We start from the raw sequence: 19624 nt of genomic DNA, 5'->3' as shown, positions 1-19624 counted from the left end.
AACCAGCTACCAATCACTGAGGGGGGCGAGATGTTGGAGCGAGGCGTGGAACGCTGTGTTGGGTTATGATGTCATCAAGCTGCGTCTCCGGGTTTTCAGGTCCTGGAAGTTGCAGAGTGGGAGCTGGTGAGTCGTCCATAGTCCGCCCGCCGGGTACACACGGAGGGAGGTCAGTGCTACTACTTGTAGTTCTCCATTAGTAGAGGAAGGGGTTTTCTGCCTATGGTGGTAAACTCTAATACAATGTGAAATAATTCAGCTGCATGCATTTATATAGAGAGTCCTTAGAGGCGCTCTAATAGCTCCTTCTGTGTTGTTCAATGTATTTCTTCCTATTGGAGGTCTCCTGATCCTTTAATCATTCAGCCAGGGAAGGATTTACCCCCTTCCTGACCAGGCCATTTTGTGTGATACGGCACTGCGTTGCATTAACTGACAATTGCGCAGTCGTGCGACCCTGTATCCAAACAAAATTTGATGTCCCTTTTCCCCCCCCTATATAAATAGAGCTTATAAACAAAAAAAAGCAACAATTTTGGGGAAAAAAAAAAAATTTGTACTTTTTGCTATAATAAATATCCCCAAAAAATGTCTTCATCAGTTTAGGCCGATATGATCTTCTACGTATTATTGGTAAAAAAAAACGCAATAAGCGTATATTGATTGGTTTGCCCAAAAGTTTATAGCGTCTTCAATATAGGGGATAGATTTATGGCATTTTTATTATTAAAATATATATTTTTTCTTTACTAGTAATGGCGGTGATCTGCAATTTTTATCAGGACTGCGACATTATGGTGGACAGATTGGACACTTTTGACACTATTTTGGGACCATTGTCATTTATACTGCGATCAGAGCTAAAAATAGCCACTGATTACTGTATAAATGCCACTGGCAGAGAAGAGGTTGACACTAGGAGGCGATTAAAGCGGGAGTTCACCCGCAAAAAAAATTTTAAGATTAGATTCATGCTCATTTTGTCTAGGGGAATCAGCTAGTTTTTTTTTAAAAATGAAGCAGTACTTACCGTTTTAGAGAGCGATATTCTCCGCCGCTTCCGGGTATGGTCTTTGGGTCTGGGCGTTCCTTCTTGATTGACAGGCTTCCAACAGAAAGCATACATCGCGTCACGAGAAGCCGAACGCCGGTGCGGCTCTATACGGCGCCTGCGCACCGACGTTCGGCTACTTTCGGAAAATCGTGACGCTATAGATGCGACCGTCGGGAGCCTGTCGGAAGACTGTCAATCAAGAAGGAACGCCCAGTCCCGAAGACCATACCCGGAAGCGGCGGGGGAAGGTCGCTCTCTAAAACGGTAAGTACTGCTTCTTTTTTAAAAAAAATAGCCGATTCCCCTAGACAAAATGAGCATGAATCTAATCTTAATTTTTTTTTGCAGGTGAACCTCCACTTTAAGGGGTTAACTGTGTTCCCTAGGTGTGTTCTAACTGTAGGGGGGAAGGGACTGACTGGGGGAGGAGACCGATCTGTGTTTCTACTTAGTATGAACACCCGATCTGTCTCCTCTCCCCCTGAGAGAACCGGATTTGTGTGTTTACACACACACACATCCCTGTTCTCATTCTGTCACAAGAGATCGCGGGTGTCCGGCGGACATCGCGCCTGCTGGGCACACGCATCAGCTCCGGGGACACGTGGTCTGCTATGGCGATTTGCTCAGCTGTGCCAACCTGCTGCAGGACTTGGATCTACTTTAATATAGTTATGATGATCGTCATTTATATGTGAAATCACAGGATTTGTACTGCAGCAAGACTCTCAATTTTATTTCATTCCGTTCTCTGGCTGAAACATACCAATACAAAATATTGTTCTCTATTTGAAAGACCTTGGAAGAGAATAAGACCCGAGTTATATTTTCCCAAAAGCAATGTAAGACTTTAGCTAACACTGAGCTTTGCTCACTGGTCTAAAAAGAGAAATCTCTCAGCGAATGTTTCTTTCTTCTGCAGGTTAGTGGTCCAGAATGCCCCTTCCATTGACTCTTCAGGCTCGTTTAGCCAAGAGAGGGATTCTGAAGCATGTGGAATCAGGTGAGTGGATGTCTGCTTGTATCCTTTTTATTATCTACTCCTGACACTATATAGACTCTTCTCACTCAATTCTTGTCTGCCATATCCACTTAGAACCCGCAGAAGAGGTCATCGCAGAGGATTATGACGACGATAATGTTGATTATGAGGCAACCCGGATAGAGAATCTTCCTCCAAACTGGTACAAAGTGTTTGATCCAGAATGGTGAGTCCCAGCTACTGCTTATTCTGGCTGACTTGTGTAACAAGTAAAGGCCGGTTCACATTAGCCTGCATGATAAATACAGAGTTTTAAGACCTTTTCACATGGGCGATTTGATCAGTTCCGCCTGTCAGTGCTTCAGGCGGACCTGATCGGACCCTCCAGTCACTTCTATGGAGCAGCAGATATCATCGAACACATGTCCGCTGACACCCGCTGCCATCTGATCTTGTCCGCCAAAAAACAGACAGACGGATTAGATCGGATGGAATGCAAAAGGACAGGCAGTCCGTTTCCATCTGATTGCCCCATAGACGAGAGCGGGCTGTGTCGGACCTGTCAACCAGGGATTAGCGGAGAGATCCCCTGCTGAGCAGGCGGATCCCGCTTCACAGAGGCGCCCGTGTGAAAGGTGCCTAACTGTCCAGGTAACTGTCAGAGTGAGGCCGGGCAGGGAGAGGTGCCCATTGCACTGTTCCCTTTTTTCTTTTTTTCTTTTTTAAGTGTTACATAGTGACACTTTACAAATGTCCCTGCACAGTAGTGCGGTGACCAGTGGTGTCATCCGGTGCTCTGTGGGAAAATGCAACATATACAGTTACATAGTTAGGTTGAAAAAAGACACAAGTCAGTCTAGTTCAACCAATAAAAAAAAAATCATACAATCCCATACCCATAGTTGATCCCCAATAAAGTATGATCCAGTTTGCTACAGCAGGGGAAAAAAATCCTTCCTGATCCACGAGAAACAATGGGATTTTCCCTGGATCAACTTTACCTATAAATGTTAGTACCCAGTTATATTATTTACATTTAGACCCCTTTTCACACTGAAACGTCGCTAAAGCGCTGGTTGTTTTTGCAGTGCTTTAGCTGTGTTTTAGAGGTGCTTTTTGGGCGCTAGAGGTGAAGGTTTTTTAAGGTCGCATGACAATGTGACTTAAAAAAAAGATAAAGACAAGTTTTGCTGCTCTTTTAAGGTGCTTTGGAAGCGCTGCCCATTCATTTTAATGCGCAGGGGCGATTTGAGAGTGCTCCCAACCTGCCCCAAAAAATGCTGCTTGCGGGACTTTTTCCAACGTTCATTGAACCGCACCACCCGAGGGTGAAAGCACACATTGCAATGAATGAGAGGCGGTTTTTTAAGCACTTTTTAGAGGCTATTTCTAGCGCTAAAACGCCTGAAAACTGCCTCATCGTGAAAGGGGTCTCGGGAAAGATTTCTTTCTTTTTTTTTTTTTTAAAGCAATTTACTGAGCTGACCAGAACCACCTCCGCATATTTCTGCACAACACCATACATCAGGCCGGAGTTGTAGTGTAAACTGCCACACAGAACACGTTTTGGAATGACCACTTGCAGTGACCTGCGTAGAAGACTACTATAACGTCACGGGTCCTTAGAAAGCGTTGGCAACCATAAAACGTGTAGACAATTTTAAAAGGGAAATATTGGTTTTATTTATTTATTTTGATTCATACTTACCTTGGTGGCTGGAGCATCAGATTGATGCTCCATCTGTCCCCTGCCATCCCTGCACTGAGAACCGAGCCACCGAACACCGCCGATGGCTCGGTTCTTGCAGATCCCAGAGAGGAAAGCTGCTGACTGTCAGTTAGCGTCTTTCCTCTCTGCTCCTCCACGCTCATTGGAGTGCTGAGCAGTGAAGGGGTGGGGAGAGGCTGTCTCAGTGGCTCCCTGAGACTGTCATCAATCAGGGCAGCTGGTGGATCCCGACTTGGAAGTCGTGATGACGCACTGCTCCAACTGATGGCAGTGACGTCAGCAGGGAGCGGACTTCAGACCGCTCTCCGCTGAAAACGGGTCACAGGAGTGCAAAACGAATTGCACTCCTGTGGCCCTTAGCAGAAGCCCAGCCTAAAAAGCTCAGGCTGGACTTCTTTAAGTTAATACGTGTTCTGGATGCTCATCATGTACTTGATTGTTTTTCTTATGACATCTATACATTATTTTAAGGCTTTGTATGATAAAAGGGACTCTGTTTTAAATTATTGTTGCTATGTTATGTATGGATCAACAGTGGCATACAACTAAAAGTCCCCTTTAATTTAGGAATTTTCTATTGACTATATGGGATGATGCCCTGGAGAACTTTGTAAACTGAAAATACATCATCCTCCCATCTTTTCAGTTATTATTGCAGTAGATGCACATATACTACAACCATTACAAGCTAAGGCAAACACATAACATAGGAAATATAGCTACTCCTAATACCTAGTTAAAAAAACGTGTACACTGCCTTTTAAATATGTTTTATATTGTGGCAGGTTTGTTTTAGGGCTGGCATCTTCCCAAACTGTTAGTATACTAGATAGGACAGTTGATGATGTACCCTAGGCTGGTATCACAGATGATCAGAGAAATATTTGTATTCAGATTTGTGTTTTTTTTTTTTTTTTTTTTTGCCTTTTCCCAACTCTCCTTAATTTAGGGGCCTCCCTTATTACTGGAATGTGGAGACGGATATGGTGTCATGGTTGTCTCCGAATGATCCCACTGCTATTATCAGCAAAAGCACATTCAAACACAAAGGTGATGCTGTCTCTATGTCGCTGTTTGTGAGGTATCGCGTATAGAAATGTGTGACATGAGGATTCTTTATTTTTCTTCTACGTCCTCTCCTTTCATCATACTCAATTTTTTCCTCTTCGTCATTTCCTACCCACCTCTACACCCTTTCCCAACTTTTTTTTTTCTTTTCTTTAAATCCTCTTCTCAATTTCTCTGGATAAAAGAGATTTGCATTTAGTGTGTAAACGTGTATTATTATCGTCTTGTCCTATTGTGTTTAGCCTTTGTACACGCTATAAGAAAATTGGAAGAATGATCCCTTTTTTCTTTTTTTGCATGCTAGTCCCATCTCGAAAAATAGAGTGCCGTATATAGTACAAAAAATTCTCATTTGACCGAATACATCTTGCAAACGGCACTAAAAATGCATAGGTGTAAATCCAGCCTTACAGGATGTGGATATCAACTCAACTCAGTTTGACATGCTTCTCTTTTTTTTTTTTGTATAAAACGGTTTCATATTTTCTTTCTGTCGGCATATATCTCTCATGGATAAATATGTTCATCTTCCTGCCTTTCCATCTCCAGAACCCGAGGAAAAGTTGGAGCGGTCTGATAGACTAGAGAGGCCTGAGCGGTTGGAACGGGTTGAGAGGGAAGAGGTAAAAGAGAGAAGACACAGCCGAAGGGATGAAGTGGCTCCTTATCCTAAATCTAAAAAAGGTGACACAGCTGAGGAATATTTTCCAGTTTGGGTGTAAAACCAGCTTCCTTGAGATTAACTGATGTCTATACTTTTCCCAGGGAGGAAAGAGGAAGAAATTGATCCCATGGACCCCAGTGCTTACTCTGATGCTCCAAGGTAACTATGAACTGTACATATCCTCATCATTATGATGATTTTCTTTTAGACCCCTTTCACACTGGCATTTTTCAGGTGCTTTAGCGCTAAAATTAGCGCCTGAAAAAAGCCTCATCTGCAGTCCGTGTGAGCCCGAGTGCTTTCACACTGGGGCGCTGCGCTGGCAGGATGCTAATAAAAGTCCTGCAAGCAGCTCCTTTGAGCGCCCCTGCCCATTGAAATCCATGGGCAGCGGTGCTTTGTGGGCACTTTTAACCCTTTATTTTAGCAGTGGTTAAACCCCCCCAGCTAGCGCCACAAAAACGAAGCTAAAACTAGCAGCACTTTTCTGCCAACGCCCCCACGCTGTCAGTGTGAAAGGGCTCTTAAAGTGGTTGTAAAGCTTTTTCAATAACAAACATGTCATACATGCCTCCACTGTGCGGCTCGTTTTGCACAGAGTGGCCCCAATCCCGACTTATGGGGTCCCCCCGGCGGCTCTCGTGGCTCCCCCCCACCCGCATCAGATAACCCCCAGGAGAAGTGCTTTCCCGGGGGGGTTACCTTGCGGGCATGCTCCAGAGTCATTCATTCAGCATTCATAGATGGCGAATGTATGACTCTGCCCTGACACCCACATCATTGGATTTGATTGACAGCGGCAGGAGCCAATGGCTGTGCTGCTATCAATCTATCCAATCCAGAGCCGAGAACCCCGGGAAGAGGAACGGCACGTCTCCGCCAGGTGAAGTTTCAGGGCTCAGGTAAGTAAAATGGGGGGCTGGTGATTGCAAGAAGTTTTTTTTCACCTTAATGCATAGGATGATGTTTCCATCAGCTGTCGGGTGCTGTCGCCGCCATTGCGGGTAAGGGTACCTGGCAGTGTAGTCTTTTGGCTTCACGCCGGGAACCCTAGTGCGCATGTGCGAGGCCCGTTCCTCTCTCCTACTGGCCTGACGGCCAGGGGAGGGAGGAGAAGGGTGACGTCACGGCCCGGTCTCTCGCAAGTGGGAAAGGATACCTGTCAGACGGGTATCCTGTCCCCCCTCCCCCTGAAAGGTGCCAATTGTGGCACTGGAGGGGGGGGGGGTAATCTGATGAGTGGATGTTCCACTTTTGGGTCGAACTCTGCTTTTAATTCTACTAATTTTCTGTCATCTTCCATTTGATAGCAACAGTATAATTTTACCAAAACAAAAGTACCTTTTTTAAAATAAAAAGTCTTCTTCATATTTAGGGAAGTGATTTATTTTCAAGAATGTTATCATTTTGCTAGAGGCTGCAGGAAGCATCCCCCCCCCCCCCCCCCAAGCCTGTATATTTTTACGTTTGTAGCACGTCACAAGGTTAGAGACGGCAGAGGAGGGCTGATCTTTGTGAGACAACATGGGTGGGCAAAGCTCAAATCATATTAGACTATATGACGCTATAGGTGATGCCTGAGTAAAGATGGTGCAGTGCAGGCCTTCTGGGAGGGTGAAGGAAGTGTCAGGTGGAGGGCTGTTATCTCTATGAAAGATAAATGTATACCTGCAAGTGCTTGCTACCTTTTTTTTTTTTTTTGTATAAATATCATTTTTTTTTTTTTTATATTAATATATATATAAATTACAAATTACATATCTATACGCACCCAGAACTCCTCCACCCCAGTAGTATGATCCTTGTAGTCATTAGGCTACCGGAAATTGGGCATCCCCTGTTCAGGTACATTGCTTTATAGAACAGAATCGCCGTTTTCACATGCCCTTTCCAGTATGACAGTGAGGGCATCTTGGGTTATTTCCAATAGAGGATCAGTGCCTTGCACGCATATAACAGTAACAGCCAAGCAAGCATGTTGCCACCATCAAAGGCACAGAGGTAATCTCCGTCACACAGTACCCGACGTCAGACCAAAACTCCTTGGCTACCTGGCAATCCCCAAAAATGTGTCTAAAGTTGGCTGGAGATTGTGAGCAACGCCAACATTCTGCTGATGTTCCTGGGACAACTTTGCTAGCGTGTAATATATCCTGTGTAGGAACTCAAGTTGAATTAAGCGGTCTTTAGCTGACACCAAGTGTGTGAAAGGGACACTCCACATATCATCCCACTCCTCTCCTCCCAAATCCAGAACCCCTGCCACCTATTGCTCCCTGCACCTGGTTACCGAGGTAGGAGAGACAGGAAAAAGTTCTTTATATAGTTCTGACAGTTTTTTTTCATGGATTCATCAAGTATAATGCAAGTGCTAAATTTACACGTTACTAAGCCTGCATGCATTGAGCATGATAAATATATCTGACACCTGGGCCATTTTAATGCCTCTCATATGTGATACCTGCTGTTCTGTCATTCATGCTTTGCATTGTGAGCTTGCCTAACTCTGTTCTCTGCACTTTAGGGGTACCTGGTCCACGGGACTTCCTAAAAGAAATGAGGCTAAAACTGGAGCAGACACCACAGCTGCAGGACCCCTGTTTCAACAGCGGCCATATCCCAGCCCAGGAGCCGTGCTTAGAGCCAATGCCGAGGCATCCCGCGCTAAACCAGTGGAATAAGAATATCCGCTTGAGTGACGTTCTGTGTTTTCCTACCCTGTACAGTTTTCTGCTTGGATGTTTTATGTTTGTGCGTGCAAAATAAACTGTCTTTTTATTATTTATTGGACACGCAGTGTATATTAAGAAAGTAACTGTTTCCAATGGCAGCTCAATTCTAGGTGACTTATTGAAAGGTCAACCACAGGATTTAAGAGCAACTTCAGGCAAGAAGTCAAATAAGTTAAAGTAAACTCTGTTACACCACTTGTACCTACAGGTAAGTCCATAGTCAGGCTTACCTGTAGGTACTGTAAATATCTCCTAAACTTTAGGAGATATTCACTATATGCGCTGCTGCCGAAACGGCGCATGTGCACTGAAGAAACGGCCAACTTGCGCCTCCAAGTGCAAAAACACCACAACTTTATTGCCAAAGGATTAAAAACACTTACTACAAATCTGAAGTAAAAAGGCTCATCATATTAAAAGGAGTCCAGTGGTTGTGGTAGTCGCGTCCAGTATGCAGCAGGGTGCCAGATATCCCAACCATCCAGCAGAGAGAAGCAGCAGGGCAAATTATATTTAATATTCTATTGGGATTTGCAAATATAAATCTTCTCTTGCTAACCAACAGTATATGGTCTCTAGCACATACTTCAGTTCGAAGTCTTCAGATATCCCCAATTTGAGTGGGGATATGTGAATGATGCCTGCAGCTGCAGGCATCCTCCAGATATCATCTTTTTCAGCTGGCGATTCTGTGCACTATAAAAAGAATCGTAGCGGCAGTTCTTACAGGCAGCGGGAGGAGACGTCCATTCCCCCAGCTGCCCTCCGGTGCTTCTCCCTGCGATCAGCGAGCTGGAGAACGAATCGGTCGCTGCTGGAAGTTGAGCATAGAGATTTCCGGTGACCAGATGGTCCCCAGTCATCTCTATGACCCTCGGTGGTCTGGGTTTCTTTTCTTCATCTCAGCCTGAAGGAGAGATGTGGGGTCTCATCTCTCCATAAAAATGACCTGGCATGCACCATTCCTATTACAAGGGATGTTTACATTCCTTGTAATAGGAATAAAAGTGATCCAGAAAATATATATATATTTTTTTTTAAGAGAAAGTATAAAAGTCAAAGAATACATTGTTTTTTTAAAGCGTCGCCTATGGGGATTTTTAAGTACCAAAGTTTAGCGCCATTCCACAAGTGTGCGCAATTTTAAAGTGTGACATGCTAGGTATCTATCGGCGTAACATCATCTTTCACATTTATATAAAAAAGTTGGGCTAACTTTACTGTTTTAAAAAAATAAAGCGTTTGAAAAATCGCCTTGCATATACCATGAGACATAAAAAGTTGCAACGACCACCATTTTATTTACTAGAGTCTCTGCTTAAAAAAAAAAAAAAACGATATTGTTTGGGTGTTCCGAGTAATTTTCTAGAAAAAAAATTATGATTTTTACATGTAGGAGTGAAGTGCCAGAATTGGCCCGGATAGGAAGTGGTTAATAAAACGAAACAAGATTTTAAAGTGTTTAAACCCAATTGCTAACACTTTGATAAAGTTTTTACATTTTAAAGTAGACCTTCCATAGAAGGTCCGCTTCCCTGCCAGCCATATGTGCAAACTAAAGCAGTAAGAAAAGCGTCTTTTAAAATAAAGATTTAACCAGGAGAATTAATGAATACCTTGGCCCCTGCTTCCAGGAGCCGCAGGCACTAAAAAAAAACCTGGCCCCATTGCAGGAAATATTTCTCAATGGATTTTGAGTGTCCAAGAGGAAGCTGTGAAGGGTGGTGACTAAATCTGCACACCCTGAAAGCAGGGGTCCCCCAAGTTGCAGGTGTGAACCCCTCATGGGGGCTACAAGTGTCAGTGTGGACACAGTGAGCTGGTGTACTCCCATATGTGGACTACAAGCAGCTGTACCAAACATTGGGCACAGGTGTCAAACACAAGGCCCGCGGGCCGAATCCGGCCCTCCCAGGCCATTTCATGTGGCCCTTGCACCTTTCCTGCAGCTGCAGGAGAGCTCCAGCCCCCCTCTGGTCCTCCTCCAGACTTCTGCTTTAAAGCAATGCATTCATCTTCTTCCCAGCAACAGCATAAGGAAAGGGGGTGCACTGTGATGTAAGGGAGGGTGGGGGTCTCGACTTCTGATGGGGATGCACTAGATAGCTAATCTTACAGATACAACCGGCCCTTTTGAGGACAATCATAATGTTGATGCGGCCAGTGATGTATTATGGCCTAGGGCGGCGAAAAATCAAATCACTCCCCAGCACATATCCCCCACACCCTCTCCCCCCAAATTAAAAGATGCTCTGTCCCCCTGTGCCCATCCCACCCTGTCCTCATCCCATCCTGTCCCCCTGTCCTCATCCCATCCTGTCCTCATCCCATCCTGTCCCTCTGTCCTCATCCCATCCTGTCCTCATCCCATCCCCCTGTCCTCATCCCATCCTGTCCCTCTGTCCTCATCCCATCCTGTCCCTCTGTCCTCATCCCATCCTGTCCCCCAGTCCTCATCCCATCCTGTCCCCCTGTCCTCATCCCATCCTGTCCCCAGTCCTCATCCCATCCTGTCCCCAGTCCTCATCCCATCCTGTCCCCCTGTCCTCATCCCATCCTGTCCCCCTGTCCTCATCCCATCCCTCTGTCCTCATCCCATCCCTCTGTCCTCATCCTATCCTGTCCCCCTGTCCTCATCCCATCCTGTCCCCCTGTCCTCCTCCCATGAAAATGATAGGGCGGGTCTTAAAAAGGAAGGGGTGCGTCATATATAAAGTAGGGGGTGCGCAAGTTTCACCAGGCCTAGGGCGGTACAAAACATAAATGCACCCCTGGATGCGGTCCACAATGAAATTGAGTTTGACACCCCTGCCTTATAGAGACGACAAGCAGGCTGTACTGACACATTGGGCAGGTGTGCTCCCCTAATGGCACTACAAGCAGCTGTGCTGAAGCATTGTGCTGGCATGCCCCAGCCATAGAGACCACAAGCATCTTTGGTAATGTGTTGGGCCGCCGTGCTTCACTGTTGTCACCAGTTAAATGAAGCCAACGCTGGAGGAGATCAGCAGTACCAAGCTGCAAAAAAGGCTTCTGTCACGTGGAGTAGAGTCCGCTGTGATCAGCAAGGGATCCGTGAGCAGATCTGCTAAATTGGAGCAGAACGGGACGAATGGTGGTGTTTTTTATGTTTGTGCCCAACAGACCCGTGACAGCTCCATGGGTGGCCAGATGTAAATGGACTCTGCTGTACGTTTACATCTGGCTACCTCCTATCCGTCACATTTAGGTCTGCTGGACCTGCAGGGACCTAGAGGTAGGGGGGTCTAAATGGACACAATTTTGTTTGTCTGCCTGTTCATAGGGCTGCATAGATCTTCTGATAGGAACGCCCCTTTCGTACATGCGGACCGTTTTTCATCCATCCGTTGACGGATGAAAAACGCATCAATGAATGTCTATGGAAAAATGGATGATCATCCACTTCTGTCAACATCCATTTTTTGGAACAGATGAAAGCCCTATTTTACTTCCATTAAAAAAAAAAAAAAAAACACAATCGGATTTTCCAACGGGAATTGTATGATGACAGGCTGTTGTTGGACAAATGTGTGTTGTCGGATTATGCGATCGTGTGTACAGTCTGTCGGACAAAACTCCAAAGTACAAACACGCATGCTCAGAAGCAATGCTCACCATAACACAACATTAGCAGAACTTGCCCAAAGGGTGGCGCTAAAGAGCTGAAAAAACACGTAGTTTTGTGTTTGTTGGCCGACAATTCTTTGTCATTTGTATGCAATACAAGTTCCTGGCCAATGCCCTTCGGACAAAAGTCCTACGCTTTGTCTGCAGAAAATCTGATCGTGTGTACAGGGCTTTTAGGGAAACCAGCAATGTAGCCTTGCCACTTCACAGCTGGTTCCCTACTGCGCAGTGCGCTTTCTGAATGGCCCAGCGGCAAGGGAAGGAGGAGGAGGGGGGTGAACTTCCCGGTGATCTCGCCACGGCGAGATCACCCGAAAGTGGGAGCAGCTACCTGCTCCCCCCTACCTCCCAAAAGGTGCCAAATGGCACGGGGGCGGGAGAAGAGGCAGATAAGTGGAGCTTCCACTTTTGAGTGGACCTCAAATCGATGGGTTTAGTTCCACTTTATAATTTACTGCTGTTCAGGGGCTCTGGGCTTCAGCAAAATGGCCGCCTCCTGCAAGAAGAAACACAAGCAATGCTGGAGGCAAGTTACAGCACACACTAATTTTGGTAGCAAAATGATTCATTTGGAATGTATTTTCCTTGCTAAAGAACATTATTTTTTATCAAGTTGTTATGTGTAAAGTTGTGCTTTAAAGAGGCTCCTGCGTGGATGTGACTGAACAGAGAACCGTCACCCCCGGCAACCATTCTCCAGTCTTCCCTTCCCTATTCCTGCTGAGGTAAGAAAATGAAGCCTGAGGTTGCTGAATGCTGAAAGTTATTTTTGGTAATGTTAACTGACTAGAAGAAAAGACTTGCCCATAGTTTGAATTGTCATTCAGACACAACAGGTGTGCCCTGATTGGATAATAATAGCAGCACATAAACTTCTCTCTCCTACTACAGGATTCAGTTTATGCTGGTTACAAATAATAAGGGCTATTTGCCCACAGAAAAGATGGCGTTCCCCTCAGAACGACGTAATTATTTCTATTGGTGGAGCGGTCGGAAGGACTTTTCATGCAGCCAATGTGAGTTGAGTTCTCAGTTTTCCCTCTTCCTGACTGGCTAAGAGGTGGGAAGAAGGCGGCCTTCTGCAGTGTCTAACGTGAGTACGCTCAGGCAGCGGAAAACATGGCGATGTCCTTGTGTGTGAGGGCGCTGCGCCTCACCCGGGCCGCCCGGCCGCTGCTGCTGAGGAGACCCGCCGCCCTCACCCGCTCCGTGCACACCGCGCCCCAACAGCCCGCTGCCTCCTCCTCCGTCACCGCCGAACACCAACACACAGGGGGACCCGAGGAGGAGCATGAGGAGGAGGTGAACAACATGTTCCTGAAGGTGAGTCGGGGGAGAAAGGGATATATATTATTATTATTCTGTATGGGGGAGTCTATATTTCTGTATGAAGAGGAAGAATTATTAACCACCTCAATACCGGCAACTTTCTCCCCTTCCAGGACAATTTTCAGTTTTCAGTGCTGACTGTCACACTTTGAATGACAATTGCGCGGTCATGCTACTCTGTACCCAAAATAAATTGTTATCATTTCCCCCCCCCCCCCCAAAAAGTTTTTTTGGGTGATATTTGATCACCTCTGTGTTTTTTTTTTTTTTTTTTTTTTTTTTTTTTTTATTTGCTAAACAAACTAAAAAATACAAAAACTTTTGAAAAAAAAAAAAAGTTTTTCTTTGTTTCGGTTATAAAATGTTGTTTTCTCCTTCACTGATAAGGTGGCACTAATGGGCACCGATGAAGACGCACTGATATGTAGAATTCATGGGCACTGATATGAGGTACTGGCAGTTTTTACTGCTGGGCACTGTCTGTTTTTTTTTTTATGGGGCACTGACTGGCAGCTTATGGGCACTTTTTAGTAACTGTGGTGGCACATCTGATGGGGCTGTGCTGATAATTAATGTGCTGATTATCAGCACAGACCCCCCTCCCGACAGGGAGTGCCACCAATTGGCTCTCCCTGACAGTACAAACCGCGGAATGACGTTTACTGGCACTTTCTGGTTCACGTGATCAGCTGTGATTGCTCCCAACGGAGATGCGGCGTGTCAGACTGACAAGCAACACTTGCGATCGCCGTGGGCACGCGACGGCATGTTATCGGGATAACTGAACCATTTCCTGGCCTTCAATCTGCTATAGGCCGAGCAGGAAATGGTTAAATGAGTTCTCTCTTTTATTGTAATAATACACACAATAGTTATATTTGATCCAATATGAGATTACATGAAAAATACCAGGTTGCGAGTTCTGTTGGTCTGCTGATGTCTCTTCCCACAACTTCCGTTATTCCCAGCATGCTTTGCAGCTTCTCTGCTGTTTACTTTTCGTTTCTAAGGACTACATATCCCATGGTACCTTGCTGCTTACAAGCAGTGATTCCTCCTCCTGAAACTCCTCCCCTCAACCCCTCTGTAGATCAGAAGGCAAACCCTAGGCGCCAGGTTGCCATGGTGAGTGGACGTTTTGACCTGGTGCCTGGGCTGCCACCCAAATGCTCCCTACACCTGTTGCACGCATGCCCATCTGCAGGCCCGGGACCAGCATAGCGGGAGCCACCGGGTAGAGGGAAGGGAGGAGAATGAGCAGATGTCCGCTGTCCTTCTTCAAGTCTAGTCGTTGACACGGAAGTGACATCATTTCTGGATCCCCATTGACGGTTTCTCTGGCCATCGAGGTCAGGAAAGAATGTAATGCAGTGTGATGTGCATTGAATTACATTCAGTGGAGCGCAGGGAAGACATGGGAGGTGGGGTCGTCAACCCCCGGTCTGCGGCCCACTACCGGGCCACGGGTGCGAGCAGGCGGCATGAGAGAGCCCCACATGCGGCCCCTGCCATTCGGACCGCGATATAGGTGACTTTTCTTCCTCCCGCCGTCACTCTGTAATCCTCACAGAGCCGACAGCGGGAGGCGGAACAATTCTGGGTGGAGGGCGGAGCTGCCCCAGGTTATCAAACGGGCGATTGGCTGCTAGGACTGTCCTTCATCCTAGCAGCCAATCACCTGTTTGTTACCTCGGCCCTCCATCCCTGCAACGTCTCCTGTCCCTATCCAGACATGCTGTGCCTAAATGAAGTGAACAGGAAAAAGGTGGCTGACATGTTTCACATCATGTGATGCTTACTCGTAGCTAGTGAACAATAACTTTTTTTTGGGGGGGGGGGGGGAAGTTTCATGCTTTAAAAACAAAACCAGTAAAGTTAGCCCAATTTTTTTTGCATAATGTGAAAGATGAAGTTACGCTGAGTAAATGGATGCCTAATATGTCACGCTTCAAAATTGCACACGCTCGTGGAATGGCGCCAACCTTTTTTTCAGGTTGCATGTTTTGAGTTAGAGGAGGTCTAGGGCTAGAATTATTGCTCTCGCGCTAATGTTTGCGACACCTCACATGTGTAGTTTGAACATCGTTTTCATATGTGGGCGGGACTTATTTATGCGTTCGCCTCAGCGTGCGAGGACAGGGGCACTTACATTTTTTTTTTTTTTTGCACTTTTATTCCTATTACAAGGAATGTAAACATCCTTTGTAATAGGAATATGACATGATAGGACCTCTTTACAGTGAGATATGGGGTCCATAAGACCTCTAGGCTGGGAAGCCTAAAATAAATGATAAAAATTATCGATCACCGCTTCCCAGCCGAGGCGGAGCCTTTTTTTTTTTTTTTTTTTTTTTAAATGCAGAGGCCGGGCATGACGTCATAAAATCACGCCCGGCCTCCGACGATCATAGAGACTCCAGCAACCATCTGGTCCCCCGAAAATCTCTATGATCAGCATCCAGGGCCGGCAGATCTGTTCTCCGGCTCACCTATCGCAGCGGTGAGTCGGTAGAATCACCGGAGGGCAGCGAGAAGGGGGACATCCCCTTTCACCGCCTGGTAGGAATGATCAAACAGTGGAACAGCTGCTATGATCATTATTATGGTGTAGGAAATCGCCGGCTGAAAATGCTGATATCTAAATGATGCCTGTACCTGCAGGCATCCTTCAGATATAGCCCCACAAATCCCAGGACGTCATAAAAAATAAAACAATTTGAGTTCCCCCACAAATGTTAATGCAGAAGGCCTACACCTGAAACCATTGATTGCGATACACATTGCATATCGCCGCGCACGCTGGAATGAGAGCAATAATTCTAGCACCAGACCTTTGTAACGCTGACCGGATGACCTATAGGGGCTTTTAAAGGGTCAGCAATGGAAAATATAGGGTACTGAAGCTTGTCACAATTTCATGGGTGTAAATTTAACTACTTGAAGACCAGGCCTTTTCTGGAACTTTTTGTTTAAGGCTGGGTTCAAGTCTCTGTGTGGATGAAGTAACAGCAGGGGGCCCCGTTCACCATTTCAGGTCTGATTTCGATCCAAATTTTTGGCTGAAATGGGCCAGAAGATGCACAGGACTTCTGTGCAATTCACTTTAGAACCCCCTAAATGCCAGGTTTGCAAGATAACTGAAATATATCATTTGCTTCTCAGTGATTGCAGTATTCTAGTCTGCATCTCCCCAAGTTGTTGAGTTGAGAACCACTGCTATGGAACTATATGAATAAAGTAGCGATCGTTGCAGTATTTTATGTCACACAGTATTTGGGCAGCGGTCTTTCAAACACTTTTTGGGGGGGGGGGGAATACACTTTAATAAAAAAATAAACACTATTTACCCCTAAAATGTTGTATAGTATAATGTGAGAAATGTTGCGACGAGTAAATAGGTACCTAACATGTCATACTTCAAAATTGCGCACGCTTGTGGACTGGCCACAAATTTAATTTAAAAATCATCTGAGGAGGTCTAGAATTATTGCTCTCGCTGTAACATTCGCAGCTATACCTCACATGTCTGTCCTGAGAAAAATTGGAGCTACCACTATTTTATTCTCTAGAGTGTCTGCTTTCAGAAAATGTTTGGGGGGTTTTATGTAATCTTTAGGCCTAAAATCCTTTTTTAAACGTGTGCAAAAAAACGGCTCTGGCTGTGAAAGGGTTAAAGGATAAGTTCACCTTCGGGAACATGTTGCGTGTTCCACCCATAAGCTTTGTTAGTAAAAAACTTTTAGCTGGCTCTTAGATTCCAAGCAAATTTGTCAAGCCCTAACACATCCCATAGTACCTTGCTGCCTGCAAGCAGTGCTTCCTGTACTGACTCCACCTCCTGAAATTCCTCCTCCCAGCATCTCTCTGTAGTTCAGTAGGCAGGCTCAGTGAAATGTGTGACACAGCAGTGCTACTCACAGGACATAGTGACTACGGGTCACAAAATACAAGGAAGTAAATGTGTGGGGATCTTCACAAAGAAAAGGTGGCCACAGATGGATCAAAACCCGGCTTGTTCAGCAGGGATCAGCTGAATTTCGATCAATCTATTGCCACTTCAGTGGAACAGAGGTCCATCTACTAATTGTCTTCTGTTCAACTACCCCTTTCAGATAAAAGCTGCTCACTCCAATGAAGCCATTACATACAATACCTAAGCTCCACTGCTGGTGTGCAGCTCTGGCTTCATTTATTGGGCGCTTACTCAGGAGTGGAGATAAGTTCTGGAGTGAGAAAAACACCGGCCCTGAAGTGGTTAGAAAGGTTGAAGTTTTTTTTTTTTAACTTGATGCATTCTTTGCATTAAGATACAAAAACCTGTGTGCATCAGCCGCCCTCCAGCACTCGTAATACTTACCTTAGCCCAATCTTCCTCCAGCGATTTCCACAAGTTCCTCCTCCTAATTGGCTGACATACAGCATTGGCTCCCGTTGCTGTCATTAAAATTCAGTCAGTCAGGATAGAGAGGGGGCAGGGCTGGGACTTCATGTCTGAATTGACACAGGGAGCTGTGACTGAGCCCGGGTGCCCCCGTAGCAAACTGCTTGCTGTGGGGGCACTCAACAGGAGGGAGGGGCCAGGAGAGCTGAAGAGAGACCCAAGAAGAGGAGGATCCAGGCTTCCCTGTGCAAATGTTTTAAGAGGAAAATAAAAGACTTTACAATCGCTTTAAAATAAAAAGCTTTCTGTGTGCAGCAGCCCCCTTACACTTACCTGAAGTCTCTCTGTCCAGAAATGTCCATGAGTGCCTCAGCCGTCCAAGATTGCTGAGTCTCAGCAGCTGGCACCATTGGCTGCTGCTGTCAATCACAGTCAGCTAGCTAATTGGCAGAGAGATGGTGGGGCCGGGTCAGGGCTCTGTGTCTAAATGACACAAGGAGCTATGTCTCGGGTGCCCCATAGCAAGCAGGTGCCGGTACGCTGCCTGGCGGCCGCGATGTCCGCCAAGTACCCGCGATCGGCAGTCATAGAGCCAGGCATGTGGATCTCTGGGTGTGTCATACACTTGGCATCCATAGACGCTGAGTGTATGGCACGGCCCCGCACCCTTCATTGGCTTTGATTGACGGCAGAGGGAGCCAATGGAATTAAGGTGAAAAAACACGTAGGTCTACAACCTCTTTTAAAGGGGATGTAAACCCGATTCCTGAAATTTGAGCTGCAGTGTTTTTATCTCTCTTCAAAACCCTGTGTCCCTTAGACACAAACATAATGAGCTAGTATGCATCGCAAGACAGCAGGGACCAGTGGGAGCATGCAGAGCGACTTGCGAATGCGCAGTAGGGAACCAGGAAGTAAAGATGCAAGGCTTTGCTTCCCGATTCCATTACTGAAGATGGCGGCACCTCCACCCGAGAGCCGAGGGACAGATCAGCTTCGGGTGAGGACAGCGCGGGCACCCTGGATAGGTAAGTGTCCTAATATTAAAAGTCAGCAACTCTGAACTGGTAACCTGTAAAAAAAAATGTAGACGCCTATGGAAAATTTTAAGTACAGTACTTTGTCGCCATTCCACGAGCATGCACAATTTTACAGCATTACATGTTGGTTATGTATTTACTTGGTGTAACATCACCTTAAATATTGTTATTTAAAAATTGGGGTATATATTGTGTGTGGGTTTTTTTTTTTTTTTTTTTTTCATTAATGTGAATTCCCAAAAGATTGTGTTTGCAAAGCTTCTGCGCAAATACTGTGTGAAATAAAAAATTGCCATTGTCTGCTAAAAGAAAAATGCCTCTCTCTTTAAGTAATTTTCAAGCAAAAAATACTGACCCGAAAAAGCCTGGTTCTAAAGTGGTTAAACGTAAAGGAACCAAGCTTCTTCCATCACCTTGGTGAAAAATGAGGCCAAAAGGCTCTGAAGTGAAAGGCAAGAACATCATTGCATGCTGCTCATGGCTCTTCCTTCACTAAACTGGAGATACACGATTGGCACAACCACTTGCTCCCAAAGACCCCCCAACTTGGCATTACAAAAGGCGCCTCTTTTTGACAACAAGGGGAGGTTTGGATTTTGATGTGGCTATAAACATACAGAAACCAAGCCGCTTTAGAAATGTGATCCCTCCAAAAAAGGACACCAAGTGTATCAATTACATACCCCCCAGGATGCCACAAAAAAAGGGGTGCGCAAAAATAACGCATTCAAGTGTTCCAGACCAACAGGTATAATACCAAGCATAAGCCAAAGGCAGCTGTCGCCACCACCACTACAGTCTCTGAGCCGCTCATCTATGTAGAGGGTGTAGCAGAGCGACATATGACCTTTTAACATGGTTCCAGCTCTTGAACGCCACTGTGCTGGGCCAAAACTGGCAGTACCAGTGCGGACTAACCCCCTCCCTTCTGCATTCCAGCAGGCCAGGATTGTAGGGCAGCAATTTTCACCCAGAAATCCTGCCCCCCGACTCGGAT

General features: G+C 45.8%; 2 protein-coding genes across 5 annotated transcripts in view; both read left to right on the top strand.

Annotated features, from left to right (window-relative positions):
* Positions 1 to 26: 26 nt before the first annotated feature.
* Positions 27 to 8287, top strand: PQBP1 (polyglutamine binding protein 1). 4 transcript variants are annotated; one of them, XM_040324546.1, is made up of 7 exons: positions 27 to 126; positions 1977 to 2057; positions 2151 to 2262; positions 4715 to 4815; positions 5383 to 5517; positions 5599 to 5656; positions 8022 to 8287. In XM_040324546.1, exons 2-7 carry the CDS (start codon positions 1991 to 1993, stop codon positions 8176 to 8178), a joined length of 630 nt encoding a protein of 209 aa, XP_040180480.1. In that variant the 5' UTR covers positions 27 to 126; positions 1977 to 1990; the 3' UTR covers positions 8179 to 8287. The 4 variants fall into 4 exon arrangements, with proteins under 4 accessions (XP_040180480.1, XP_040180482.1, XP_040180478.1 ...); XM_040324548.1 differs by having other exon boundaries at positions 30 to 126; positions 1974 to 2057; XM_040324544.1 differs by having other exon boundaries at positions 67 to 169.
* Positions 8288 to 12949: 4662 nt separating this feature from the next.
* Positions 12950 to 19624, top strand: part of LOC120914082 (NADH dehydrogenase [ubiquinone] 1 beta subcomplex subunit 11, mitochondrial-like) — a 30645-nt gene continuing 23970 nt past the window's right edge. Inside the window, exon 1 of the mRNA XM_040324543.1 lies at positions 12950 to 13200. Coding sequence (XP_040180477.1) covers positions 12997 to 13200 — 204 coding nt within the window. The 5' untranslated portion in view covers positions 12950 to 12996. The remainder of the gene's footprint in view (positions 13201 to 19624) is intronic.

This window comes from Rana temporaria, chromosome 9 (assembly GCF_905171775.1).
Source record: "Rana temporaria chromosome 9, aRanTem1.1, whole genome shotgun sequence".
NCBI classification, from domain to species: Eukaryota; Metazoa; Chordata; class Amphibia; order Anura; family Ranidae; genus Rana; species Rana temporaria.
This window is presented reverse-complemented; position numbering and strand designations above follow the sequence as displayed.